The sequence below is a fragment of the Muntiacus reevesi genome, chromosome 13, assembly GCF_963930625.1.
Source record: "Muntiacus reevesi chromosome 13, mMunRee1.1, whole genome shotgun sequence".
Classification (NCBI taxonomy): domain Eukaryota; kingdom Metazoa; phylum Chordata; class Mammalia; order Artiodactyla; family Cervidae; genus Muntiacus; species Muntiacus reevesi.
In genome coordinates, this window is record NC_089261.1 from 28,702,563 (window position 1) to 28,730,359 (window position 27,797).

The following is a 27,797-nucleotide window of genomic DNA, read 5'->3' on the forward strand; positions in this document are numbered from 1 at the left end:
TACCAAAGGAACGTATCACAATCAACACAGATGAAGGTGCCAGGGAGAGAAACAGACACAGCGTGTTTATTAGAATGCGGGAAGGAGGCCTTCTTCCCCAGAGCACTGCTTCTCAGAGTCTATATCAAGAGCAAGACAAAGTTGAAAATCGTATTCCTGAGAAGAAGCAAAAAAGGTACAATTTTGCAAACAAATGGGTGGCTTTAACAAATGATAAAAAAAAAAAAATTTTTTTTTTTTAAACAACAAAATTTCAAGTATTATTCCAGATGACACGGCAAACCCAACACAGGAGGAAAGGCTAAGGACTCACAGAAGCTATTGGCAGGAAGGGGCTGCTCCGGGTGGGCTGGGGCGTCACCAGGGACAACCTGCAGCCTGGCCCCAGGCCACCCCAGCCCCAAGGCTGGGAGAAGAGAAGGCGGACAGCTCGGTGGGCTGCAGTTGTGCCAAGGAGGAGTCCTGTGTGTTAGTGACCCAAACACGCCCTTGGCCCTGGACGTCTGATGATTTTTTTTCATAAACAGAAACATATGCTTATTCTTTCAAATATCAGTGTCTCCAATTTTAGTCAATTTGTAAATATAAATTATATCATTTGTGCTACAGTTCGTGATATTTAAGTCTCATTAGGAGATGAGCACCGAAGCTATGAAAACACACACGTGAGCTGCTGTGCGTCCTGTGGCTGGAAAATTGTGCTCCCTTTCCTCACGGCACAGTGTTTCCGACAAACTCCCCTTCCTCTCCCAGGACACTCTTCTTGAAGAGAGATTTCTGCTTTAACTGTGGTTGTGGGACAGATACACAGGGGACGGCTGATGGCTCTTGTTCCAGCCCCAGGGCTCTGGGTGCCACAGGTGGGGGTTCTCGCCAAGAGGGTCTCACTCCACAAAAGAAAGGTCACGCCAGAGTGCCCTAAGCCGAGACCCCAGTGCCCCCTGAGGGAGGGGACTGTGAAATGCCCTTAAAATGTCTGTTTCAGTATTTTCTGAGACACGTGTCACTGACTGCCAACACTCCTGGGCCATCATGGTGCCTCCTTGGATGCTCAGTTCTTGAACCTCGTCTGTTCACAGATGTGATTGAATTTCCTGTGGGGAAAAAACAGTCAAATCATACGAAAGGGCATCACAGATGCATTCAGTAAAGGAATTCTGTGCTTGCACCCAAAGGCACCACAGGAGACAGTGACCCTGTGCTTGGGGGTTTGCAAGGGCATGTTTCTCATAGTCAAAGACACTAACCCCAAATGCAACCTTCTTTGTTGTTGTTTAGTCTATGTCTGACTCCTTTGTGACCCCTCCTTTCTAAATGCAAAATGTAAGTGGAACATTTGGGTAATTTCCAGAAACTCAGACCTGTGCCTCGTGAGCATCCCCACGGTACCATGGGTGACCTCCTCTCTGAGAAGACCACGGTGCCTTTGCTGCCCCCCTTCCCCACGCTTTAATAGAGACAGGCTAGCCTGTTACTGGTGAAATCTCTTTCTTAGAATAGAATGATCTCTTCCACACAGATTATGCTCAAATACAAACCAAGATTTTTATTCTACAGAATCACTCTCTCAGGGGCGGCTGCCTTTACCTGAGTCCTCATGATGACTCCTGAACCAATTCCTTTAATTTGAATCTCAAATGGCTGTTTGGGATCACAGTCTCCGCAAACAGCATCAATCCACGAAACTGACTTATGCGATCACTTTCCTCATGGTTTCAAAGCAGAGGCCGATCTACTCCTATGGGCGACCGCACGTGGTGACGTGAATGTCAACATGAACAGCCTCTAAAGACCCCGTGGGAAATTCCTAGGGAGAGCTCTAGCCATCGCATCACCACAGGTAGATCCAGGTGCATGGTGACGTGCACATGGCTGTGACTTGGGAAATGGTTCTCAGGGACCACAGCCATGGATTCGTAAAGCCCTCAGCCCTGAACATGTGGGCTGGGGACATGGAGGTGGAGAAGGAGATGAATGTGTGTGGGCAAACATTTCATGAAATGACATAATGGAAGAGCAGAATTTCTAAGTGATGATGACTTTTTTATATACTACATGACTTTATAAAAGCATGACAACTATTAATGAATTAGTATATTTTTAAGTAGAGAACTGACTACTTCATGAACATCCCTAAAAGCTTCAAAATCAACATGGCCAAAAGATTTAAAGAAAAGCAGTTCCTGTTAGGAAACCGCAGGTTTGTCTGCCTTTCTGCACTCACTACTCCAGCCCGGCCCAGCCCCCACTCTGCATGCACACTCACATTGCGTGGTGGGCCTTCACCTGAGTGCGGCAGTTGCGGCCCCAATAGCAATCAGGACGGGATGTGACGGACACTGGGAAGAGAAAAAAACGAACACACGTCATGCACATGTCTACAGACTTGGCCTAGTGAATTTAAGCTGAGAAACAAAGAGACACTGCAGCTGAGACACACACCGCTTTGTCCCACTTCATAGCCTGCTTCCTTGTTCTCCAGGAAAGGAAAAAAATCCTTAATCGAAAATCCAGTTTAGAAATGAGATGATGCCAGTTGCCATCATGTTTCAGGAACCCGCCTCACCAATTCAGAGCCTGTGCAGGCACCAGGCAGGGGCGCTTGAGTAAAGCGTGGCCTTCGTGCCCCCACCCACCAGGCTGTGTCCCTGGCCCTGCTGTGAACTCAGAGCAAAGGCCCACACAGGGTATTGAGCTACCGCAAAAGAGTGTGGGAGCCCAAGCAAGCAGAACTGAACTGTGGGCCTGGAAGGGGCCAGGTGGCTCCTCACCTGGGAGCTCAGAAGCAGGAATGTTCTGCCGGTACTGGTAGGTGAGCTCGCGGAAGCTCCGCAGGCCGCAGCAGTAGCACAGCACGGTGTTCCCGGTGATTCTGTAATCTGGAAGGAACACAGCCTCTTACAGGCGCAGCCCGCCAGTGGGTAGCATCATGTGGGGAGCACAGCAGAACAGACGTGGCTTGCACGCTGCTGGGGAACTAATGCACTGATCCATAGACAGGGTGGAGACAGAGGGCTGGGCATTTGGAAAACAAGAGCAAAACCAACCTAGATGCCAACTTATTTCCTTATAGCAAAATCATTCCATCTAGATAAAAAATTTAAATATTTAGAACAATCTAAAAAAGTACTAAGAGGAATGAATATTCTTCTCTTGAGCTATTTCTAACTATGACATGAAAACAAAATGGCACAAAGGAAGGGATTTGTAAATGAGACTGCCTCCAGTTTACACATCACAATGGAAACACATATAACAAAGGAGAAATACTAATGAAACAGTAATGAAATAGTAGAAATGACTGATGTCACTTTTAACACAAATGACAATGTGTTGTACCTTTACTTAACAAAGATATCACACAAATAACCTCCCAAGTCCAAAAATGAACCAAGGACACAGACAAGCATATATATGTCCCATATAAGAAAAAGATTTTCAATGTCATTAATCATCAAACATGGGCAGATAAAATATCCCACCATTTGCCTCTTTCATATTTACAAGACCTAGAGGGCAAACATTCAGCTGATGGGCTTAGGGGATGCTGGCACTCAGGCCCCAGGGCATGTCTCAACTGAGCAAGCCAGTGACAGTAGTCCTGTCTATTATTCTAAGGGGACAACTGTGTTTTTTTTAGGGGTGGGGGGTGGGGACGGGGACTGATTGTGAAACCTACAGGACTGCATGCTCGACAGCGTCAATGGTGGTTCAAACAGTGAAAAGCTGGAAAGAACTTAAATATCCTTTAGTAACAAACTGGCCAAATGAACGACGGTATCAGAATGCTAAGTGATAACAAAAAAAATCAAGGCCTAGATCTGTTGACGTAGGAAGAGTCTGAGACATACTGTTGAGTGAATAGGTTATTAAAAGTATATCTGGCAGGATCTCATTTATGAAAATGATGCACAAACATGGGTACATGCACTTAGAAGGGTGGCTGTCAAAGTATTATGACTGGGTATATTTTAGGTGGTGGGATTTCCAATGATTTTCACTTTATCCTTCAGACTTTCTTGTACCACTTACATTTTCTTTGTGAACCACATCATTCTTACAAAAATAGCCATTGAAAAGCAAAAGAAGTTAAGACCCAACCACATAGAGCTGTCCCAACAGAGAAAACTCAAGACACTATAATGTGTCTGTGAGATAAAATAACTTAGTACCTTTCAAGTCTTTGATAATAATTTATGCGTTAGGGAAAAAAAAATCACTCACTGATTTTTCTGCACCCTCCATTAGTGACAAAAGTTCACATTTCACAAAGCACTAGGTGTCCCTGGGAGAGGGGGGGGGAGCCTTCACTGAGTCACTTGATGCACTGAGGGAAAGGCCAGCAAAGACCCTGACAACCAGCCCTAGAATGTCAATGCTGACCAGTGGTGGGGCCAGCACCTCGCCAGCTGTGCCCCTTCCCTCCCCTGTGCAAGAAAAGACTCTGGAACATGTCATGTCCAGAGGACCTTTCTGTCTGTCTCTGCCAGGGTGGGCAGAGGTTGTAGGAGTGAATGTGGGAAAGCCAACAAGCAGTGCTGCCAGTGTGTGGACAGGCAGGAGGGACCGCTTGGCCAGAGGCAGAGGTGCCCCTGGAAAACACCACCATCAGTGGGGGGCATGCAGGCACAAGGCTTACCAGACAGCAGGAATACTCCCCTCTGCAGAGCCCCAAGGCTCTCAATCAACATGTTTTTCCATGTCAAACCCCTGGTGGCCAGGTAATTCTGTAACAGGGAAATGGGCAAAAGAAGAAACATGAGCTTGGAGAAGTAAACATTAAAATGGCAAAGAGGGAGCTTCTCTGGTGGTCCAGTGACTGAGAGTTCGCCTTGCAATGTCGGGGGACACTGGTTTGATCTCTGGTCTGGGAAGGTCCCGCATGCTGCGTGTCAGCTGAGCCCATAGGGCCACAACTACGGAGCCCATGTGCTGCAACTACTGAAGCCCCCACGCTCCACACCCCGTGATCTGCAATGAGAAGCCATGGCAACAGGAAGCCCATGTAGTGCAACTAGAGAGTAACCCTTAGTCTCTGCAACCAGAGAAAAGCCTGAGTAGCAATGAAGACCCAGCACGGCCAATAAATAAATATTAAAAAAAAAAAAAAAAACCCCACAAAAAACCAAGAACAAAAACAAACGGCAAAGAGGACTGACATTTCATAAAAGGCCCTGGAAGGTGGGTAGAGCCACTTGCAGAGGGTGAGTGTTGCATGAAGTTAGGGGACCTGCTTCCAGGAGCTCAGCTGGGCGGCCTGGATGACCTGTTGGAACAGGAGGCCTGGGACAGACATGGTATCACACCCACACACGGAGGCACACACTTTTTGACCAAGGAGCTTCTTCTCAGTCTCAAAGGGCAGGCTAGCTTTAGAACCTCCAGTGTAAGAGTTGGCACTCTCTTTCTGAAATTCTGCAAAGACATTCCTATAGCATAGGAGCAGTGAGACCTAATCTTAGCCAGAGCGGCCACAGTGTGGTGACAGGCCCATGATCACATGACAAGGAAGCCAGGGTCTACATCTGGGTGGGCTCTGCCCTCAAGACACAAGGAGCTGCTTGGTTCTGTCTGTGTAAACCTACAAGAGCATGCCTGTGAACACCTAGCCAGAGAGCAGTGGGGTGGAGGAGGTGCTGCTCAGATGAGAAGGGCCTTGCCGTGGGGGTGTCATACCGCACATAACTGAGGTGAAGGGAAGACCCCTGGCAAGTGACGCATGTGCATGTTAAACCCTAAAGTTCTAAGAGCCAGCTGCCTCCTGAAATGCATGAAGAGGGCCAGAGGGCAGTCCTGGTTCCACCCAAAGGCCAGCCGCTCCCCCTGCTTGCCTCGAGCAGGCTGAGCAGGAGCTGGAACTGTGTAACACAATTCCTGTGGCTTCTCAGTGTGAAGGGCAGGGAGGAATACCTATCTGAGGGGATACAGGGATAAACAGACATGCAGAGTCACAACAGACATGCAGAGTCACAACACTGGACAGTCCTGGGAGGCCTCCCACTGGCCTCCATCTGGCCTGTACCTTCAAGACGTCTGACTCGTAGTTGTTGTTGCTCAGCACCCCATCCAGACACCGGTCACCCAGGTTGAGTTCTGTTGGGATGGAGGGAAGCAGCATTACCCATTTCATATACACTTTATGAAAGCACCTGTTCACCTGACAGGATAACCAAATTTCACTCATTATGGATTATATGAAGAATGAAAAGTTATGTGACATTATGGTCATGGCCTGGGGGGGGGGGAGGATGGGGGAGGTGGTAGTTAAGGAGTTTGGGATGGACACGTACACACTGCTGTATTTAAAATGGATAACCAACAAGGACCTATAGTATAGCACAGGGAACTCTGCTCAATGTTATACGGCAGCCTGGATGAGAGAGGAATTTGGGGGAGAAAGGATACATGTATGTGTATGGCTGAGTTCCTTTGCTGTTCATCTGAAACTATCACATTGTTTGTTAATCAGCTATATCCCATAATGAAATAGAAAGTTTAATAAAAAAGTTCTATGATGAAATATAATTTCAAACAGAGAAAAAGTAAAAGGCATTCTATTCCACTCCCCGCAGAAATGGTCCAGTCTGCACAGTCCCTGGTCTGGAGTTGTGAAGTCCAGACGTATGTTTTTAGTGGGGGTGGTCCTTGTGCACGGCTCAGAGTTCCCCTGTTGTTGTTACTGCTAGCTTGGAGTCAACACTCACTGACACTTGCAAACCTATACAGACCTCCAGAAAAAGGTAGCTAATTCATGGCGACCAGTGTGGCCTTTGCCTGCTCAGGCACACGGCCAGCCCACCACTGGCCTCAAGTGCGCCAAGCGAACAAGGAAAGGTGGTGGTGATCGGTGGTGGGGCCGGCATTACCGCAGAACGGGGCCAGGCAGCCGAGGCAGCCAGTCCGGGCGCAGCCCCAGTAGAGGTGGCAGAAGGGCTGCAGGCAGATGGCACCTGTGGACACAGAGCACATGCACCAGTCACGCCACATGGCGAGGAGGAAGTTCATGTAACCATTAAATAAACGACACGCTCGACTTTCACCATCATCTGGAAACTGTTAATGTGCCATATAGTTCAGCTGTTAGATTTTAAAATGACACCTTGGACCAGGTTCAATCCTTGCTCGGGGGAACTGAGATCCAACAAACTGTGCAGCCAACAGAATAGAAGAAAATGAGACACTAGAGAACTACTGGGGTGGCGTGTCAGATACAGGATCTAGAAAGAGAGTCCCCTGTGTGTATGACAGGGGTGGGTATCAACTGGTGACCAAAGATAAGATTATCAACACAGTCCTGCAGGGATACGTGATGACACAGGTGGAAACACAGAACTGTATCTTTAGCTCAAATCACACACAAAAGTCCATGACACTTTGAAAACCAGGCTGGAAGAACATATTGGAGTGGCTCTGAGGTGGGGAGGGGCCCCAGGCAGACGGTGTACACACACCCCCACACCCTCACTCACACTGCTGGGGGGCGATGCGGGGGTCCCGCTCGCGCTCCGCCCTCCGGTCGGGCATGGGCTGGAAGCAGCAGGTGCATATGGCGTGGCTTCCTTGCAGGGCGCACACGTAGTCCTGGGCTGTGGGACAGACAGGCCGCTCAGGCTGGTGCTGCCAGCACTGGAGCAGCAGCACGAACGGTTCAGTCACACCTGGAGGGGCAGCTACAGGACACACGAGAGGACACAGACCTACAAGAAAGCCTGGACAGGTCTCAGGCCAATTTTCCTAACAGCCAAGTAACGGTCTACCACTCCAACTAAAAGGTTTAACGATGGAAAAATGACCGAAGCTATCTTTTGGTTCAGTAGTTGGAGCAAGATTTCAAAGGCCACTTGAAGGTTTTCTAGTATTTCCTATAAAAGAAGGACAGATCATAAAACAGTAAAGTGATTTCTCTAGTCTCTGCTGGCTAACTCTGCACCAGGAGCTGTGTCAATGTGGCCTGGCCCCTGGTCACTCACGCACCACCTGAGGCTCTGTCTATGCACTCGCCATGGTCACAATGGGGCCTTCCATGCATCGCCCTGGCCATCCTCACCTGTAGGGGCCTACAAGGACACCCCCGAGAGCCATGGCACAGCACACATGGCAGATAGCTAAGAATGTGGCTCTGGGTCACAACCCTGAGGTCAGTGGCCTCTAGACAGGCTCAGGCTGACAGCGACAAGGAGGCCAGGCCCTTCAGTGTGGGGCCACAAACCACAGTCCACACGTTCACTCTCCCTTTCTTAATGACACCTAGGAACTCACCCACTGAAATGGACAGTGAACAGACAATTCAGGGCAGCTCTGGTAACATCACGTCCTGTTGCTGGAAAGAGGCCAGTCCCTCACTGGAGGGGCCCATGTGTGATGGTCACTTTGGCTTTGGCAAGCATCCCAGGGCATGCTGACTGCCCCAAGGCAGTAGCGGGGAGGGGTGGGGAAGGGTAAGTGTCAGAATTAGGACTGTGTGGTCAAGAGCAGAGATCCAAAAATAGAGCTGATTATCTGATTTCTTAGCTCAAAACGTCATGAAAAGCAACGAGTTATCTGAGCAGAGAAGAGCCAGCAGAAGCACCACCTACAACCGGAACGGTCAGGACAGCAAGGAGGGAGTGGCCGTCTCACCTGCCGTGACGTTGGCGGATGTGGACGGTGCATCCCCGGGGGCCTGCGGTGCCCCTGGCTCGCTGCCGGGCCCTGGGTAGGGAAGGGGCTGCCCCGCCTGTCTGCGGTACTCAGGGCACTGTCTGCAAACGATGGACGGCTGGCTGCAAGAAAAGCACAGAGCTCGGGGGGTTGAGACGACAGCCGCTCTGGTTGGTGTGTGAGGCTGAGGGCAGTGACAACAGCCCCAGCCCTAATGACAAGCCAAGACCCAGACCCCAGCTCACTGGCCTCGTCCCCCCTCCATGTCTCAGCTCTGCATCAGCTGCTGGGCCTGGTGTGTGCAAAGGGCAAGGACAGCTGCCCTCGTCTGGCACTGGCACCCCCTACACTCACCCTGCAGAGCAGCAGTCGAAGGCTCTGCTCCCTGCCACCTCCCAGCCCCTCTCTTCCCGTACTTCTCCAGCGCTCTCTCCCTCAGATACTCCTGGGGTCTGGAGACATCTCCTGCCTGCCCCTCGCCCCCTGAGCCATCCCCTGGGGTGAAGCCGTCCTGTCCCCACACTGGGCAGGATGCCCTCTCGCAGGCCTGACGCCACCCAGTGCACACCATTCCCCTCATTAAAATCTGAGAATGTGCCAGGGCTGGAGGCCGCTGTCCACAGGGGCTTTCAGCTGTATGCTCCTCAGCTGAGCCTTCAAACCTGCAGACGGTAAAACACAATCCTCAGGAAAGGCACATGTGGACTCCTCTCTGGTCTCAGTCAGAGGATACCTGCCCAAATCTGCCACCCATGGGAAGGACAGGCAAGACACGACTAGAAAAGGCAGAAATGCGGGAAAGATGCTCAGCCGTGTTTGTAAGAAAAACATGTAAAAGGGAATAAGTTACCTGCCTGTCCCAATACCCCGAGTGTCTCAGGGATCATTGCTGTCCCTCTGCACACCCCGGGGAGTGCCGCCACCCGCACTCAACAGCGGGCATTTGATGACAGACGTCAGAAGTACAGCAAGGTATCCTCTCACTGAGACTCCTGACACGAATATCCTACTTGCGCATGCTTGTCTCCAAGAAATAACTTGACATGTGCACTAAGCTGTAAACACAGAATGTGCATTGCGGCTTTGTCCCAGGATTCAAAAAAATATTACCAAAAAATGCCTTAAAAAAAAAAAGCCTTAAATGGTAAAAAAAAAAAAAAACAGAAAAAAATTAAGTATGTATGGCTACACATGTGTATGACTGGATGAATATATAATAAAAACTTCACACTAAAGTGATTTTTGGTTTTCTTTTTGCTTGAACATTATGTGCTAAATTTTGTGAAAAGAGACAAACTGGGGGTGGGGGTTTGTCTTTTTTTTTTTTTTGGGTTTGTCTTTTTAAATATTATGGCCTCAACACAAAAATTCACACCCTGGACTTCTAAGTCAGGAGACATCAGCCGATAAAATAAGGTCTCCTAGGGCTGCATCCTGTCTACCAGGTGGCTGTGGCTTTTCTGCAATAGTACCCTGACAGATGATAAGTAACGCAAGTGAAACTCTAGGATGTGTGTTCACTAAGTAAGCTGTGGAGAGTGAGTGTGCTTATGTGGTATTTATATTAGCTGGTGAATCAAGGCACTTGAGGACTCAGCAAATGAAAGAGTATCATTTCCTGTGGTCAGTCTCTCACAATAATTAAGCCCAAGCCTTATGCTACACACCCTGAACTTCTATAAGGCTGTATGTCAGCTACATCTTAAAAAACTGGAAAACAATACAGATGAACGACAAAAAAATAGAATAAATGTTCCACTGCATAACAAAAGAGAAAAAAGAGGCTATCACAGGAGGCAGGGCAGTGAGCAAGCCTCATCACGGTCACCTGAATGAGTGGCATGCTTGGCACAAGGCAGGCATCACAATTGCCTCGGCAGTGGCCCGGACCAGCAGGTCCTGGGGGGCGGTCAGACTGGGGCCGCCCACCCCGCTCCAGGCCCAAAGGGCTCACCTAACGTCCGAGGACTCACTGTCCACGTCCGACAGCTCCAGCAGGTCCTCGGAGCTGCCCTCCTCGTCAGAGAAGGCCCTCCTGACCTTGGGCTGCAGCATGTCCTGCGTGATCTTGTTCCTGGCGGCCATGCTGCGCAGGTCCTCCTCGCTGCGCCTCTTGTCTGGGTGCTGCAGCAGGTACGCCTCCACCAGGTTGTTGAGGATGTGGTTTTTACAGATGCGCTCGACCGGACAGCGGCAGGTGGGGCACAGGGCAGAGCGCTCCATCCAGCCCGAGTAGCAGGCAGCGCAGAAGGTGTGCATACAGGGCTGCAGGCTAAGGGCACACAATGGGTTTCAGAGGCCTGGGGGCAACCGTGGGCGAAGCGTCTCCCCAGCAAGTACAGCAGTCCCTTGGATACCAGGGCCCCAGGGGCACGGCTGGCCTGGGGCGTGAGGAGCAAGGACCCAGGGTCATGCTGCCTCTTTCCTCAGAGGAGGAAATGGCCCTGCTCAGACTGAGGTTCGGTGCAAAACAGAAAAATGAGCCAACTGCCCAGCCCCAGCCCCCATGCTCTTTTGTCTCAGCAGGGCCTCGAGGCTGTGCTTCCTGGGCATTCCACCCACACCATGTGTGAGGTCTGCTGCTGGGGGGTCTGCATCCTCAGCTGATGCTGGGGGAAGTCACCTGCCTTCCAAAACCCGCTGGAGAAACAGTCCCTGTGCAAGAACATGGCACCCACCTCAACTGCTCTAACTCTGTGCCTGTCAACTACAAGAAGCTAGAGAAAAAAAAAAGAAACTAGAGGTCACATGGCACCCTAGGGAGGACCAGGGAGGAAGAGCAGAGACACGGGGTGTGGGTGGAAAGGAACGCATTTCAGCTGAACTTCAGACAGATTAATTCCAAGTTCCCACAGAGAAGCAAGGAGTGATCTCCATTCTGGGAGGCTTGCTCCATGCTAACCGCCAAGCTTCCTTTGCCAGGAGATACCGAGCCCTCGGTGCAGCTCTCCTGCTCCTCCTGAGGCCAACCCGAGGTCAGAGCCACCAGACCTCAGTCTCTCAGGCTCCTCTGTAGCTTCAGTCAATGGCCCAGTTTCTGGCTTGTTGGCCATACAAGGAAAATGGCTATGGCACCCTCAGGGGGTGCAGTCCCTGACCTGACCCTAAGGTCCGCCCCACCCTTGGCTTCCCACAGGACCCCACTTGGGCGCACCTCACACAGTCATGCAGCAGGTCCTGGCAGATGATGCACGTGAGTGTCTCCTCCATCCTGTCTGGCTTCATGGCCTCAGCTCTGATGTCGAGGGCAGAGGGAGGGTCTCTGCCTGGGTCTGTGACCAGTATGGGCAGGTTAAGGTCTGGCTCCCCATCTGCAAGGGAAGGGACACATTCTGACCGTCATGACCATGGAGGCAACATGTCTCTTGGATTTACAGATGTCTTAAATTGTGGACAGAAGACCCCGTCCTCCATGTACTTCAAAGGGCATTTTTAAGAAGGTTCAAAATAAGTCTCATAATTTGGTATATTTAAGTTTTGTTTTACAACAGTTAATAGCATAAGAAGACACTCAGGATACAGAGGTAAGAGAAAAGGCCAGTTGTCAAATAGCATTTGTGTATGAAGTCATTTTTGCTTCAATAAAAAAATGTGACTCATACGCATACAGCAAAGTGCTGGAGAATACAGACCATCAGATGTTACCAAGAGCACTGATAAACCTATTTGCAGGGCAGGAAAAGAGACAGAGGCCTAGAGAGACTTGTGGACACAGTTGGGGAAGGAGAGGTAGGGCGAACTGGGAGAGTGGCATTGACGTATTTTACATGTTACCATATATAAAATAAATAGCTAATGGGAAGCTGCTATGTAGCACGGGGAGCTCAGCTGGGTGCTTCAGTGGTGACCCAGATGGGTGGGACGGGGTGGGGGGTGAGTGAGAAGGAGGCTCAAGAGAGATGGGATATATGTATATATATAGCCGATTCACATTGCTGCATAGCAGATACCAACATAATGTAAAGCAACCATACTCCAATTAAAAAATAACTAAATTTTTAAAATGTTACCAGGAGCTTAAAATCTTTTTATTTTTTTTTTGCTGGTATGTGTTAATTTTTCTATATCACAGAATAATTTTTAATTTATTAGAGAAACATAATTTAAAAAGTCAAATATTTAAAAGAAAACAAAAACAGCAGCCCTCTACCCCAGCCTCTGTTCACCTTCACCATCCCCACCTCCTCTGAGGAAAGGGCTTTCTTTCTTCCTAATAGTGACTTTTAGCTGTTTCTTCTGGTCCCAGCCTCTGTGTTTCTGGATTGTCATGCTACATTTAGGCTGAAGATTTTAGGTATCATCTCCTGATATCCATTAAAACAGAGAAGGATTTTGCCCTCTGAGTAGCCTTCCCAATATTATTCTAACACAATTATTGGCTCAGTATATTGTATGTATATTATTATGCTTAAATAGTCTGTTCAGTCAAACAGCATATTAGAATTTTCTTTCTTATATAATTTTTCATTTCTGATAATTAAAAATGGCTTCATTTTTACATACTTGTTTATGTATCTGTTGCCAACTGTTGGACTGGATTCTGCGGGCAAGAATCCCTTAGATGAAATGGAGTAGCCATCATAGTCAACAAGAGAGTCCAAAATGCAGTACGTGGATGCAATCTCAAAAACGACAGAAGGATCTCTGTTCAATTCCAAGGCAAACCATTGATATCACAGTAATCCAAGACTATGCCTTGACCAGTAATGCTGAAGAAGCTGAAATTGAACGGTTCTATGAAGACCTACAAGATCGTTTAGAACTAACACCCAAAAAGATGTCCTTTTCATGATAGGGAATTGGAATGCAAAAGTAGGAAGTCAGGAAACACCTGGAGTAACAGGCAAATTTGGCCTTGGAGTACAGAAGGAAGCAGGGCAAAGACTAATAAGAGTTTTGCCAAGAGAACGCACTGGTCATAGCAAACACCCTCTTCCAACACCACAAGAGAAGACTCTACACATGGACATCAACAGATGGTCAACACCGAAATCAGACTGATTATATTCTTTGCAGCCAAAGATGGAGAAGCTCTATAGTGTCAGCAAACACAAGACCAGGAGCTGACTGTGGCTCAGATCATGATCTCCTTATTGCCAAATTCAGACTTACATTGAAGAAAGCAGGGAAAACCACCAGACTATTCAGGTAGGTATGACCTAAATCAAATCCCTTAGGATTATACAGTAGAAGTGACAAATAAATTCAAGGGATTAGATCTGATAGGCAGGGTGCCTGAAGAACTATGGATGGAGGTTAGTGACAATGTACAGGAGGCAGGGATCAAGACAATCCCCCCAAAAAAGAAATGCAAAACAGCAGAATGGCTGTCTGAGGAGGCCTTACAAAAAGCTGTGAAAAGAAGAGAAGCCAAAAGCAAAGGAGAAAAGGAGAGATATGTCCATCTGAATGCAGAGTTCCAGAGAAGAGCAAGGAGAGATGAGAAAGCCTTCCTCAGTGATCAGTGCAAAGAAATAGAGGAAAAAATAGAATGGGAAAGACCAGAGATTTCTTCAAGAAAATTAGAGATACCAAGGGAACATTTCATGCAAAGATGGGCATAATAAAGGACAGAAATGGTTTGGACCTAACAGAAGCAGAAAATATTAAGAAGAGGTGGCAAGAATACACAGAAGAACTATATAAAAAAGATCTTAATAACCCAGATAACCACGATGATATGATCACTCACTTAGAGCCAGACATCCTGGAATGCAAAGTCAAGTGGGCCTTAGAAAGCATCACTATGAACAAAGCTAGTGGAGGTGATGGAATTCCAGTTGAGCTATTTCAAATCCTGAAAGATGATGCTGTGAAAGTGCTGCACTCAATGTGCCAGCAAATTTGGAAAACTCAGCAGTGGGCACAGGCCTGGAAAAGGTCAGTTTTCATTCTAATTCCAAAGAAAGGCAATGCCAAAGAATGTTCAAACTACCGCACAATTGCACTCATCGCACATGCTAGCAAAGTAATGCTCAAAATTCTCCAAGCCAGGCTTCAACAGCACGTGAACCGTGAACTTCCAGATGTTCAAGCTTGATTTAGAAAAGGCAGAGGAACCAGAAATCAAATTGCCAACATCCGTTGGATCATCGAAAAAGCAAGGGAGTTCTAGAAAAACATCTATTTCTGCTTTATTGACTATGCCAAAGCCTTTGACCATGTGGATGACAACAAACTGTGGAAAATTCTTAAAGAGATGGGAATACCAGACCACCTGACCTGCCTCTTGAGAAATCTATATGCAGGTTAGGAAGCAGTAGTTAGAATTGGACATGGAACAACAGATTGGTTCCAAATCACGAAAGGAGTACATCAAGGTTGTACATTGTCATGCTGCTTATTTAACTTATATGCAGAGTACATCGTGAGAATTGCTGGGCTGGATGAAGCACAAGCTGGAATCAAGATTGCCGGGAGAAATATCAATAATCTCAGATATGCAGATGACACCAGTCTTATGGCAGAAAGTAATGAAGAACTAAAGAGCCTCTTGATGAAAGTGAAAGAGGAGACTGAACAAGTTGACTTAAAAGTCAACATTCAGAAAACTGAGATCATGGCATCTGGTTCCATCACTTCATGGGAAACAGACGGGGAAACAGTGAGAGACATCTTTGGGGGGGGCTCCAAAATCACTGCAGATTGTGACTGCAGCCATGAAATTAACAGATGCTTACTCTTTGGAAGGAAAGTTATGACCAACCTAGACAGCATATTAAAAAGCAAAGACATTACTTTGCCAGCAAAGGTCCATCTAGTCAAAGCTATGGATTTTCCAGTAGTCATGTATGGATGTGACAGTTGGACTAAAAAGAAAGCTGAGCACCAAAGAATTGATTGTTTTGAACTGTGGTGTTGGAGAAGACTTGAGAGTCGCTTGGACTGCAAGGAGATCCATCCAGTCCATCCTAAAGGAAATCAGTCCTGAATATTCATTGGAAGGACTGATACTGAAGCTGAAACTTCAATACTTCGGCCACTTGATGTGAAGAACTGACTCATCTGAAAAGATTGTGATGCTGGGAAAGATCGAAGGTGGGAGGAGGAGAGGACGATAGAGGATAAGATGGTTGGATGGCATCACTGACTCAATGGACATGAATTTGAGTAAACTCTGGGAGCTGGTGATGGACAGTGAAGCCTGGTATGCTGCAATCCAGGGGGTTGCAAAGAGTCAGACATGACTGAGTGACTGAACTGAACTGAATTGAATGTATCTGTTGCCAATTCATCCCACACCTTCCCAGGCCAATCAACTCATTTTCCACTCAATACACTAGACAATACAGTTTCTTTCTAAGGCGCATCCTCCTTCCCATCACACTGCTCCAATTCACGGGCAGCCCTCAGGTCTGACTTACAACTACTGTCTTACCAACTACATTCCCAAACATTTTTTACAATCTTTTTAACTTTGGCTTTTAAAGCATAGATTTTTCTCTAAACTGTCTTTAATGTGAAGTTTCAAACTATCACTTAAAGATAACATACTCTTAAAAATTGGCTGTTGTATCAGGACAGAGTCGCAACTCAAGAATACAGTTTCCAGGGGCTTCGCTGGTAACTCAGTGGTAAAAAATCCGCCTGCTAATGCAGGAGACATGGGTTCAGTTCCTGATCTGGGAAGACCCCTCATATCACATAACAGCTAAGCCCATGCAACACAACTACCGAGCCTATGCTCTGGAGCCTCAGAGCCACAGTGCCTGAAGCACTCAAGCCCCAGAGGCTGAGCTAGGCAATGAGAAGCCACCACAGTGAGAAGCCCACACATGTCACTAGAGAGTAGCCCTGCTTGCTGTAACTAGAGAAAAGCCTGTGCAGCAACGAAGACTCAGCACAGCGGGGAAAAAAAAAGTATGCCGTTTGCAGACTGATAGCATACCCTGACAGTAAACACAATTCAATCCCAATGGTACAAACAGGAAACAAAGGGCCCAGGCTGCCATCTGCTGTCAGCCTAAGACAGCATCCTCAGGCTTTGGCAGACGGTGGGGCCCCAACAGGTGCAGATCAGATGGTCCTGCTGGGGCCCTGAGGTTACATGAAACCTCAAGATTCTGACCTGCTTTTACTCTCTTCTTAACGGGCTCCAAATTCTCCTGATCCTGGGGTTCCGAAAGAGAAAAGGAAGCCCCCTCTCTGTCTGGGAGAGTCGAAGGGAAGCTGGAGATTTCATCACTTGTCACAGATGGACCACACCCCTTTGGAGAGACGTCTGCACCTCTGGAGCCTGTGAGAGGGACAAACAAGAAAGTCTGATTCACCTGCCTCAGAAGAAGAGACAGCAGATCGAAGTGTCACTGATTCGAACGAGGCACAGGTGACACAAGATGCTGTTAAAAAACCAGAAAACTGAAAGGGTTCATTCTATGAGATTTTTACAGTATATGAATTACATAACCTGTAAAAAATACCACACTGCTATAGTCCCCTATCCCTAGGCTTTCTCTTGAGGATGGAGCAAGACAGCAACTGCTAGAGAAACCTTACTACTGACAGTCTGATGCCTGACACCACCTCTGAACTCCTCAGAGGCTTGTCTGTCTCTGTAACAGCACAGGGCAGGACTAGTGAATAGAAAGCACTGTAGCTACCGCGCCGAGACCCCCATTCTCACTGGAGCTGGAGGGAGGCCCTCGGCCTGCAGAGGTGGGCTCCATGGAAGAGGTAGAGGCCGTGGGGAAGAGGTCCGACGTGGACGTTGATGGCTGTGGTTCCTCAAAGCACACCTGAGTGGCGGGCGACGACAGCAGGACCTGGGGATCCTGAGGATCGTCACCTCGCGCTGCACCTGAGGTATCTTTGGTCACGTGGAACACATTTTCTTTATTAGCTTCTGTGAGCACAGAAGGAGCAAGAGGAAAATACAGTCAGGGCACAGATGGGCACCACCGCCTCAGGCAAGCTATTCCTGTTGACGGAGACAGTCAACACACGGACCCACTTTACACACACCCACTCCTCTTGGAAAATCCCACTCACCAAAGGAGTCTTGTGTTACACCTTGCTTTTCATTTAGAGATTCGTAGAGGTATGCCACGTCTAAAAGAAATTAACCAAATCAGAGCACTGTCAGTCATATGCCAGGTGAGAACTCACATTTCTCTTCTGTTCCCTCTCATTACCTCACAGTCACTTTGTCCTTGTCGACTATTTTGACTTCTCAGCTAGTAACCACAGCTGCCAGTTTAAGGGAATTTAAAGCAAGTGATCCCAAACATCTGAACCAAAGCCAAAATAAACAAGCCTTAAGAAACTCATCTGGCATGAAGAGGCTGACTAAGGGAAGCAGAGCAGCAAGGAGGGATGAGTCTATGCCTCGCTTATTTCAAACCACCAGAAGCAGACACGATATCCTTCTGTGTGGCCACAGGTGGGTTTGACTATGCTGAGGACAACCTGGGGAACACCCGCCCCCTTCCTCCTATTTTGGGGGCACCATGTGAAGGACTTCCCTAATTCTGTCCTGCATCATTCTTCTTCCACAAACACAAACGTGGGTGCTCAGATCAGGACAAGCTACAGTAGAATCCTTTCTGACCTCTGCTGTCTACTATCAAGTGTCCCAAAGTAGAGCCATCTGTGGCCTCCAGGCCCCATTCTAGGTCTTGTTCTCAATTTAGGGGTCTTTTTCTGCCAGCTCACCTCTCCCCATTCACTCACTTCTCCTTGGCTACCATTTTGAGACCCGTGGCTCATGACCATGGTGGCATTTCTGAAGAATGGCTGGGGCTCAGAAAATGCAAGGCCAACACTCTCATTCTTCAACAGACACTACCCATACCAAGAATCCACATAAACACAAAAGGGATGAAGGGAAGCTAACATTCCTTCAGGAAATACTGGCTTCAATAAGCCTCTTCCCACAGTGCTTTCTGGCTGTCGCAGGTTCCCCGGCCACACCTCACCTGTGGGTCCAGCCCAGAAAACCCCCCTCTTACTGTGTTCTGGCTCATTCTTCCTGTACACCAAGTAGATGACATCCCCAGTCTGTAAAGGGCAAGTTTGCTTCTTAACAACCTTCAGCTTGTTAATGACAGTTCCATTGGCACTGTAAGGGCAACAAGATGGAATTTATCCTACTTAAAATAACTTGGAGTTAAAAGTTTCCTTTTCTACAACCAGTAGGAAAGCAGTTCAATATTACCTTTTTTTTCTTTTTTTAATTTCAATAAGTTTTTGGCGGTAGCGCACAGCACATGGGATCTCATTCCCTAACCAGGGACTGAACTGACACCCCTGCCACCAGAAGTGTGGAGTCTTAATCACTGGACCACCAGGGAAGTCCCTACCACTTTGAAAATGATAAATACTCATAGGAATAATATAAACATTTGTGCCACCTTACAGTTCTCTCAAGAAAAACCTTGCCTGTTGCTCTGTCACTCACAGCCAAATGTTGTCGTCAAGTGTTTGAACGTCTCTACTGTTCCAGACTCAAGTTCTCCTCCTGGTGAAGCCCTAGAACCCACCAGCAGCATGTGCTTTGACTTCCAGCTTCTCTTCTGCTTCCGCACCAGACTCCGTCCACAGACCTACCCCTCCCTCCAGCAGCCTCAGCCCCTCTCAGTTCATTCCTCACATGAGCACCGATGCCCACCATGAGACAAGCTCTGCATGCTAAGTCGCTTCAGTTGTGTCCGACTCTGTACAACCTTGTAGACTGCAGCCTGCCAGGCTCCTCTGTCCATGGGATTTCCCAGGCAAGAATACTGGAGTGGGTTGCCATGCCCTCCTCCAGGGGACCTTCATGACTCAGGGATCAAACTCATATCGCTTATGTCTCCTGCACTGGCAGGCAGGTTCTTTACCACTAGTCACCTGGGAAGCCCTGAGACAGGCTCTGGGCAGAAGCAAATCAACACACAACTACCGACGACGGGACGACGTGTGGTTCCTGCACTCGGGAGGCCACTCCAGTTAATCGGGGACCATGGGCCTTCCCTGGTGGTCTGGGGTTGAGAGTCCGCCTGTGAATGCAGGGGACACAGAGTGTATCCCTGGTCCGGGAAGGTTCCGCGTGCCACGGGGCAACTAAGCCTGTGTACCACAACTACTGCGCCCGGTCTCTAGAGTCTGTGTGCCGCAACTATAGAAGCGGAGGAGCCCCATGCTCCACAACAAGAGAAGCCACTGCAACGAGAAGCCCACACACAGTAAGGAAGAGTAGTCCCCACTCGCCACAAGTAGAGGAAGCCTGGTACAGAAACGAAGACCCAGCAGAGTCTAAAATAAGCGAATAAATATTAAAAAATAAAATCAGAGACCACTCTGCTGGGTGGAAGGGCAGCGGGTACTACTGGGAGAGACAGAAGCCCGAGTCAGATGGGACAGACGGGGCCTCCCTGAGGAGGGCCTCCTGAGAGGACAGAGGCTAGACTGCCACCGAGGGGAAGAGCACCCCTGAGCTGCCTCCTCCCCCTTAGCCAATTGTGGGCACTCACTCCATGGCTGCACTCTTAAGGCCCCCAGGGAGGAAGAGGCTCTAGCCTGGCCTCTGAGCAGGCTTCCACTACCCTAGATTTCTGTTTAGGGCCAGGCAGTAAACAGTGCGGGCGGCGCTGTCACACCATCTCTCTTCTGAGTCCTCAGCAGCTGGCAGGGTCCCCGGAAGGCTGGGCTGCCTTCCCACTAAAAGCCCACTTACAGAGACCGGCAAAGCTGTCTCAGCACGGCCACGGCTCTGCTGCCAGGCTCTTCTCAAGATCCATCCTCAAGCTCCTTCTAACCCAAAAGCCTGATTTCACTTTTCTGCTTAAAAAGTGAAAGGGAAGTCACTCAGTCGTGTCCGACTCGGCGACCCCATGGACTGTAGCCTACAGGCTCCTCGGTCCGTGAGATTTTCCAGGCAAGAATACTGGAGTGGGTTGCCATTTCCTTCTCCAAGGGGTGCTTAAACCCCTTAGTGACTCCTTACTGTTCTCAGGCTAACGTCTGGTCTCTCTAGCATGGACATCGGGGTCTTCCTGCTGGTGCTTCTGGGCCTCTGCAGCTGCTGTTCCTTCTGCATGGAACAGAAGCCACCTCAGCCACCTCGGCCACCAGTGGCTTCTGGAAGCCGGGACAGAACACAGCTTCCCTCTACAGCCTCCAGAAAGAGCTGACACCAATGAGACCTGAGGTGGACTTTGGGCCACCAGGCCTATAAGATCCCAGATTTCTGTTGTTTTCAGCTACTGAGCTTTTGGTTATTACAACAGTATAATAGCATAATCCCATTAATACAAAATAAATATGTATACATCTTCAGTGGGTGAGTGCAATTTGGAAAGCTTTTCACTTTCACACACTACTTATGTGGTGTAATAGTAAAAAAAGAAAGGGATACTTCACTCTGTATAATGGGCTCCAGTTTCATCCATCTCAATAGAACTGATTCAAAAACTTCTTGATTTGGGGAAGTCTAACTTGCATATGTTTGTAAACACCCAAAATGTATCACTCCCTTTTAAGTCTTATTTCTGAGACATTTTTGCTTTAATCTGAAAATATTCAAGAACTGTCACAGGTACCAGTGTCACTAAGTAGCCCATCCTAGAAAACAGAAAATATATCTCCCAATACCCAGAGACCCGAGCAGACTTCTGAGCTATAGAAAGTGGGTCTATATCTCTTCTCTGCAGTCACTGGCTAAGTTGCCTTCCTGAAGCTACAAGAGGAAATAGGAAAGAAGTTGAGAAAGAGCTTACCTGGTATCTTCCAGTGATACCTGACCAGATTTTTCATCCACTGTAATTTTACAGTGATCTCCAGAGACCAATTTATTGCCAGGGAATGAAAGGTCACATCCTAAAACAGAGAGGGAGATGTGCAGAGAAGGGGAATACAACTGTGGGTACTGGGCAAAACACTACACTTGGTTTAGTGATATCATACGACCAGAAGTCGAGACCCACTAAGTCAAGACCCACAAAACATTTAAGTGTTAATCCAAAGGGAAAAGGGCCTATGTCTCGAACCTTTCTGCTTCCTCATTACCCAGAGGATATACCCCATCAACAACTCTAGCTACACATGAAGCAGTAGTTCATGGTGATGTTTTTACAATATGCACATGTATGCAGACAACCTGATAAGTATTATAGAACTTTAAGAAAAACCTAAAGGGCTTATTAAATATCTTCAGTATTGTAGTCCTGAATTTCTTCTGTGTAATCTAAGGTTTCATAAATGGTCACAAAATTGAAGCAGTGACAGAGTCACAAAAAATATGACTGAGTGAGTTATCACAGGCACACGTACATGTTTAAGAAAATTTAAAACAAAACGCGGATGTATCTATAGCTGAATACAATCACTGTATTCTCGTTAAATCCAAGGGGGAAACCCTCAAATACTTTGTTCTCTCCTAAAATCAAAAGAATAAATGCTTTCAGGAGTGTTTTAATACCAAGTCACTAATCTACCTATGATAGGTTTGCACCATAGCTACTAAGGTTTATAGTAGCTTTATTTTATTGTTTTTGGGGCCATGCCCTGCAATTTGTAGGATCTTAGTTCCTCAACCAGGGATTGAATCTGCACCTTCAGTGGTCAAAGCACAGTCCTAACCACTGAACAGCTAGGGAATTCCCTACAGTAGCTTTATTTTTAATAACCAAGCACGGGAAGCAGTACAGTACAAGTATCCATCAACTGGTGATGAATTAATACACACACTGCAGAACACCACCCAGCAACAAGAAGGAACACACTTGATACACATAACTGCCAAGGATGAACCTCAAAAGCACCAGCCAAGAGAAAGAAGCTGGACCCAAAGACAGTGTTGCGATAATGTGTGATTTCCCTTAGATGGCTTTAGATGGTCTTCTGGAAAAGGCCGAACTACAGGGAGAGAAATCAGATAGGTGGGTATCAGGATTTGAGGTTGCAGGGGCAGGGACAGACTCCAAAAGACCACCAGGAACTTTCTGAGGTGATAGAAATGTTCTGTATCTTGATGGTACTGGTGCCTCCATTTCTCAAAACTCACTGACCACCTAAAAGGGGCAAATCTGACTAAGTGTGAACTATGCTTCCATAAACCTTAAATCTTATTTGCCCAAACACTCCACATTATGGGAAGTACTTTGTTACATTTATCTGAGGTGAATTTGACCTGTGCTCAAGACTGTCCTATTACACTGGGCAAAACCACCAGGATGTTCTCACAGCCCCAGAGCCAGGCTGGTCACTGTGGCACTGGAGTGGGGTTTTAATAGGCTTCTCCGTCCTAGAACATCAGCATTCCAATTGAGAACTGGAATATTGTGCGTTTGTCTTTCAGTTGGTTAATCTCTCCATGGCTGGTATGCATTTCTGTCACTCCCCAAGAATGGGGAGCTCTTTGGGAAGGCGAGGACTCCCACTCCCCCTTACACATCAACTCAGCTCTCCCTTTTTCTCAAAATAATGCCTTGTACATAGCAGGTGTGTAACAGTTTTAAAATAATCAAGTTCTATAACCTGTGTGCCCCCTAAAATTATACACTGAAACTCTATCCCCTAAAGTGAGTGTATCTAGAGAGAGTGACTGTGGATGATAAATAAGATCATTAGGGTGGGGCCTTAATTTGAGAGGGTTGAGGTACTTATAAGAGGGAGACACCACAGGTCTCATGGTCCAGTATGAGCGGACAGAAAGAGAAGGCAGCTCTCTGGGATCCAGGAAGAAGAGTTCTCATCAGGAAACAAATTGACTGGCACCTTGATCTTGGACTTCTTAGACTCTAGAAGTGTAAGAAATAAATTTCTGTTGTTTAAGCTTCCTGATCTGTGGTATTTTGTTATGGAGGCCTGGGCAGACTTTTAAACTCTACATTTTGCTGGAAAGGTTAACACATTTAAGGAAACGACTTTCAATAGAATCAGCTCAACTACATATTTATGTTCCTTGCTGTTGTTGTTCGGTCACTAAGTCATGTCCAACTCTTTGCGACCCCATGGACTGCAGCACACCAGGCCTCCTTGTCCCTCACTATCTCCCGGAGTTTGCCCAAGTTCATGTCCATTGAATCAGTGATGCTATCCAACCATCTCACCCTCTGTTGCCCTCTTTTCCTTTTGCCTTCAATCTCTCCCATCATCAGGGTCTTTTCCAATGAGTAGGTGATTGTTCGCATCAGGTGGCCAAAGTATTGGAGCTTCCTTGTATTAACATGTAAAGTGATACTATAGTGTTGTGTTATAATAACAATGGCTAACATCAAGTGCTAACTCTTAGCCAGGCTTCTTTAATCCTCACAGTGACCCTATGAAGTAGGTACAAAGGCACTGAAATGTAAATTTTTAACCCAGAATAAGTTGTGCTGTGCTGGTGGTGCTCCTGCTTCTGCTGGTGTCATGGTGGGCCTGGAGGTGGCGGTCTCCAGGGCTCCTGCTTTTCATCAAACATCCATTTACACCAATTAATGCATTTTGAAAAGTTTCTAATAATGCATAAATATTTTTAAAGTTGTAAAAAAAAATAACTTGATGCTGGAGTTTAAGACTGTTTCCCAAAAGACCCCAACAGAAAAACAGGTACAGGTACATCGTAATGGGTAAAATGAAGCCAAAAAATACTTGCTTTTAAGTAGTAATCTTTCTCATTCTCTCTTGTTGAAAGTATAAAGTCAGAATAACAATGTATTATTTTCATTTTAAAAAATATTTATTTATTTGGTTGCATCAGGTCTAAGTTGCATCATGTGAACTCTTAGTTGCGGCATGTGGGATCTAGCTCCCTGACAAGGGATGGAACTCCGGTTTCCCTGCATTGGGAGTGCGGAGTCTCAGATGCTGCACCACCAGGGAAGTCCCAGAGTCACAATTTATTAACTTGCATAAAACCAAAATATTTTTGTTGACCTCGGTGCACTGCACTCTTAGTATGAAAGCTACAAGGGAGGTTAACTTATCAGAGGTCTAGAGGCAGTAAGCATCGAGGGTGAGGGCTCTTCCTCTCACTACCTGTGTGACTTTCTTCAAGTCCTTAGCTTCCCCTTTCATTAAGTCAACAAATAATTGAGCAACTCTGTTCTAAGAGCTGGGTCTTGAGGTCCTTTTTAATGTAGTGGTTTAGAGCTATGCACAGTGGTTTACAGATAAGCACTGCTTATCTGCATCCCCTAAGTTTTGGTACATTATAGTTTGGGGCTTCCCTGATAGCTCAGCTGGTAAAGAATCCTCCTGCAATGCGGGAGATCTGGGTTTGATCCCTGGGTTGGGAAGATCCCTTGGAGAAGGGAAAGGCTACCCACTCCATTATTCTTGCCTGGAGAATCCTGTAGATGGAGGAGCCTGGTGGGCTGCTGTCCATAGGGTCGCACAGAGTCGGACACGACTGAGGCAACTTAGCATGCATGCATATAGTCCATGGGGTCGCAAAGAGTTGGACACGACTGAGCGATTTTCACATATGATATTTTTACTTACGTCAAAATATTTTCTAATTTCCCTTTTGATTTCTTCTTAGACCCTTCTTTAAGAATGTTATTTAATTTCCACATATCTGTGGATTTTCCAGCGCTCCTTCTGCTTTGCTTTCTAATTTCGTTTCTATTAAGGTTAGAGAAGATGCTTTGGTAATAAACTTGAGTAATAAACTTGAGAAGATTGCATTCCCGGGGATAAATTATTATATCTACTTCATAAATTTGTAGGGAGGATTAAATAACCTGAATGAAGCACTCAGAAGTGACTGGGCAGACCATTAAGTGAATACACGGCAGCTGTTACACGAAAGCCCATTCCACTGGAAAAACTGGACGGCAGAATGCGCCCCGCCCAGGGGCCTCCCATAGCCTGGTGGGCCCGGTCTCGCCCTGCTCCTATCACCAGGCTTCCGCTCTCAGCCCCCGGGTTCTGTCCTTCGGTCCCCGTCCCCCACCCCCATCCCGGGTCCCTGGTCCCCGCCCCCGTGCCGACCCATCCCCAGGCTTGTCCCCCGCCCGTCCCACGTTTCCCATGCCCGCTCGCCGCCGCGCACCTCTTCTTCGCCCGATGGTCCACTCCCGTTTCCTCAGGAGGACGTGCGGCTCGCCCTCCTCGGCGCCCAGGCGAAGAAGCCTCCCCCAAGGCTGCTGCTGGGGCGGCTGCTCGCCTTCCCCCGGCCGCTCCATCGGATTCACATCTGACGAGACCCGGAAACGTCGGGTGAGACCCGGACCGCAAGGGCAGAGGCTGCGGCCTGCCGCTCCTCCTCGGCGCCCGCGCCCCGCCGCTGCGGCCCGCGCCGCGAGCCTCCCCAGCGTCCCGCCGGACGCCCGCGCCCGTCGCCAGCTTACCCCCCGCCCCGCGCCGAACCCGGAACCGGCCGCGCAGCCACCGCTGCTGTCAACAGACATCGCAGATCCCTCAGCTGATCCACTGGGCGGGGCCGGCGGCGTCCTTGCCCTGCGATTGGCGGGCAGTGGCAACCACTGAACACGGCGGCTAGAGTGGAACCTAGGGGACGGGCATCGAGAGTGGACACGTGGAGGCTAGCCGAGCGTGCGCAGAGGATAGGCTGTGGGCTTGGATGCCATCTTTGAGGCTGGCCGGGATGACTTGGTGTTCGCGGATCTCGGAAGTAGCTGAGGTCAGCCTCATGTTAAGTCCGCGCAAAAGGGACAGAGTAACGAACATTGGGCATCGAAGCAAATTCCCAAAGCTGCGTTGGAAGTGTAGATGGCTTTTAGAAGTGCGAAGCGACGGTCTGCCTTACATCTGACGAGGTACATGCAAGTTGAAATCTTCCAAAGCCAGGTTTCCGGCGATCGGAAAGTTGATAGTACCCTGGGAGAGCTCTGGAAAGCGCGAGCATCTCCGCATTGGTCGGCACCTCTTGGAGGCGGTGATACTGTCTTTCCGTTTTAAACGGACGTTTCCTGGACTCGGGCGATTCCGCCTTTTGGGATCTGGTGGCGCTGCGGTGAGTGTTCCAAAGGAGAATGACCCGGGATCGTCCGTGCTGGGCGCGTGAGAGTGAAGGTGCCGAGTCCTGGGAGCCGACCGTGCGGTCTCGGGCCGAGTGGTTCAGAGCAGCGAGGCCACGTCTGACCGACCAGGACGTCTACAGGGAAGTAGCCACCCGTTTGTGTAAGAATAAATGGGTCCATAGGCTCACAAAAACAATGTGAAAGGACAGGAAATGCCTTGTGAAGAAAGAGGAGCAGTCACGGGAGTGAGGGAGCCATCTTACATCATTTGTAGTTTTTACCGTTTTCGTTCATTACATTTTCCCCTTCAAATAAGAAAATGCAAATATTTTTTCTCTGAGACTGTTTCTCAGTATTATTTGGGGGGGGACTTAGGCTACTGCACTCGTTCTCTGAACCAGGGCTTAGCCTGGCATCGGGAGTTCTTTGAGGGCTTTTTTCAGTCTACACAAGGCAGACCTTTCATAGAACCGGGATGAAGCTGAGCCAAAGGAAAAACCCACTCTTCATGGGTGACAGTTTTGTGAACCTCGGGGACAGTGAGCCAACTCAGGCTAAAGTCCCATGGCAGCTAGTGGTAAAAAAAAGTGCATCTCTCCTGTTAGTCTCAGATTCAGTACGTAGGAAAGGCCAGAATTGAAAATTCCTCTTTTAGATGGAAGAGAATCAGATCACAGCACCCTATTGGACATTTGGGGTATTGGAGACACTATTGAGAGGCTAATCAGGCCTTTTTGTTCAAGTGAAAATACCATACTCCATAACATGGCTGGTCTAGCTCCAGCAGCAACTTGGCTTTACAAGAACTGGCAGCTGCTGTCAGGTTGAAACCTTATCCTCTCTGCTCTTCCCCCCCGCCCCACCCCCAACCCCTTTCACCTCAAGCAAATTCACTGGGTCAATAGGGTCCTTGATTCACAGACATTCTCTTAAAGTCTGGACTTAACTCACTCATGGTTTGGTTTTGGTGTTGAGCAGGTCCTAGTGGCTCACCAGCTATGTAGATAACGAAAGCAGTCATACTCTACTTAATGGCCAGAACTGAAGACTGTTCTTAGAGCTCTGGCCAATACTCACTTTGATTTTTTTTTTCACCTTGATTTTTTTGATCCTCAAATTGTTGCCAGTGGTGTAGTTGTCTGATCTGTCACTTTGAAGAGTAGACCGACAGATTAAGGACATTAGTCTTTGGGGCTGCAGTCTATTACAAATGGTGGCAGCTTATCATACTGTCTGGGGCTTCCCTGATAGCTCAGCTGGTGAAGAATC

At 48.0% G+C, this 27,797-nt stretch overlaps 2 protein-coding genes across 5 annotated transcripts in view; one reads left to right on the forward strand and one right to left on the reverse strand.

The window, feature by feature from the left end:
• Nucleotides 1-27,797, forward strand: part of FBRSL1 (fibrosin like 1) — a 412,476-nt gene that overhangs the window by 296,940 nt on the left and 87,739 nt on the right. The window lies entirely within an intron of this gene.
• Nucleotides 45-25,992, reverse strand: CHFR (checkpoint with forkhead and ring finger domains). Of its 4 annotated transcripts, XM_065904287.1 has the most exons (17): nucleotides 25,896-25,969; nucleotides 25,598-25,741; nucleotides 21,336-21,435; nucleotides 18,588-18,697; nucleotides 17,629-17,688; nucleotides 17,264-17,482; nucleotides 16,709-16,876; nucleotides 11,795-11,951; nucleotides 10,595-10,912; nucleotides 8,620-8,762; nucleotides 7,470-7,586; nucleotides 6,867-6,950; nucleotides 6,023-6,093; nucleotides 4,640-4,727; nucleotides 2,772-2,879; nucleotides 2,267-2,339; nucleotides 45-1,094 (listed from the first exon to the last, which is right to left on the reverse strand). In XM_065904287.1, the coding sequence occupies exons 2-17, from the start codon at nucleotides 25,728-25,730 to the stop codon at nucleotides 1,052-1,054; spliced, it is 1,992 nt and encodes a 663-aa protein (XP_065760359.1). In that variant the 5' UTR covers nucleotides 25,731-25,741; nucleotides 25,896-25,969; the 3' UTR covers nucleotides 45-1,051. The 4 variants fall into 4 exon arrangements, with proteins under 4 accessions (XP_065760359.1, XP_065760356.1, XP_065760357.1 ...); XM_065904284.1 differs by having other exon boundaries at nucleotides 25,598-25,988; XM_065904285.1 differs by lacking the exon at nucleotides 7,470-7,586 and having other exon boundaries at nucleotides 25,598-25,992.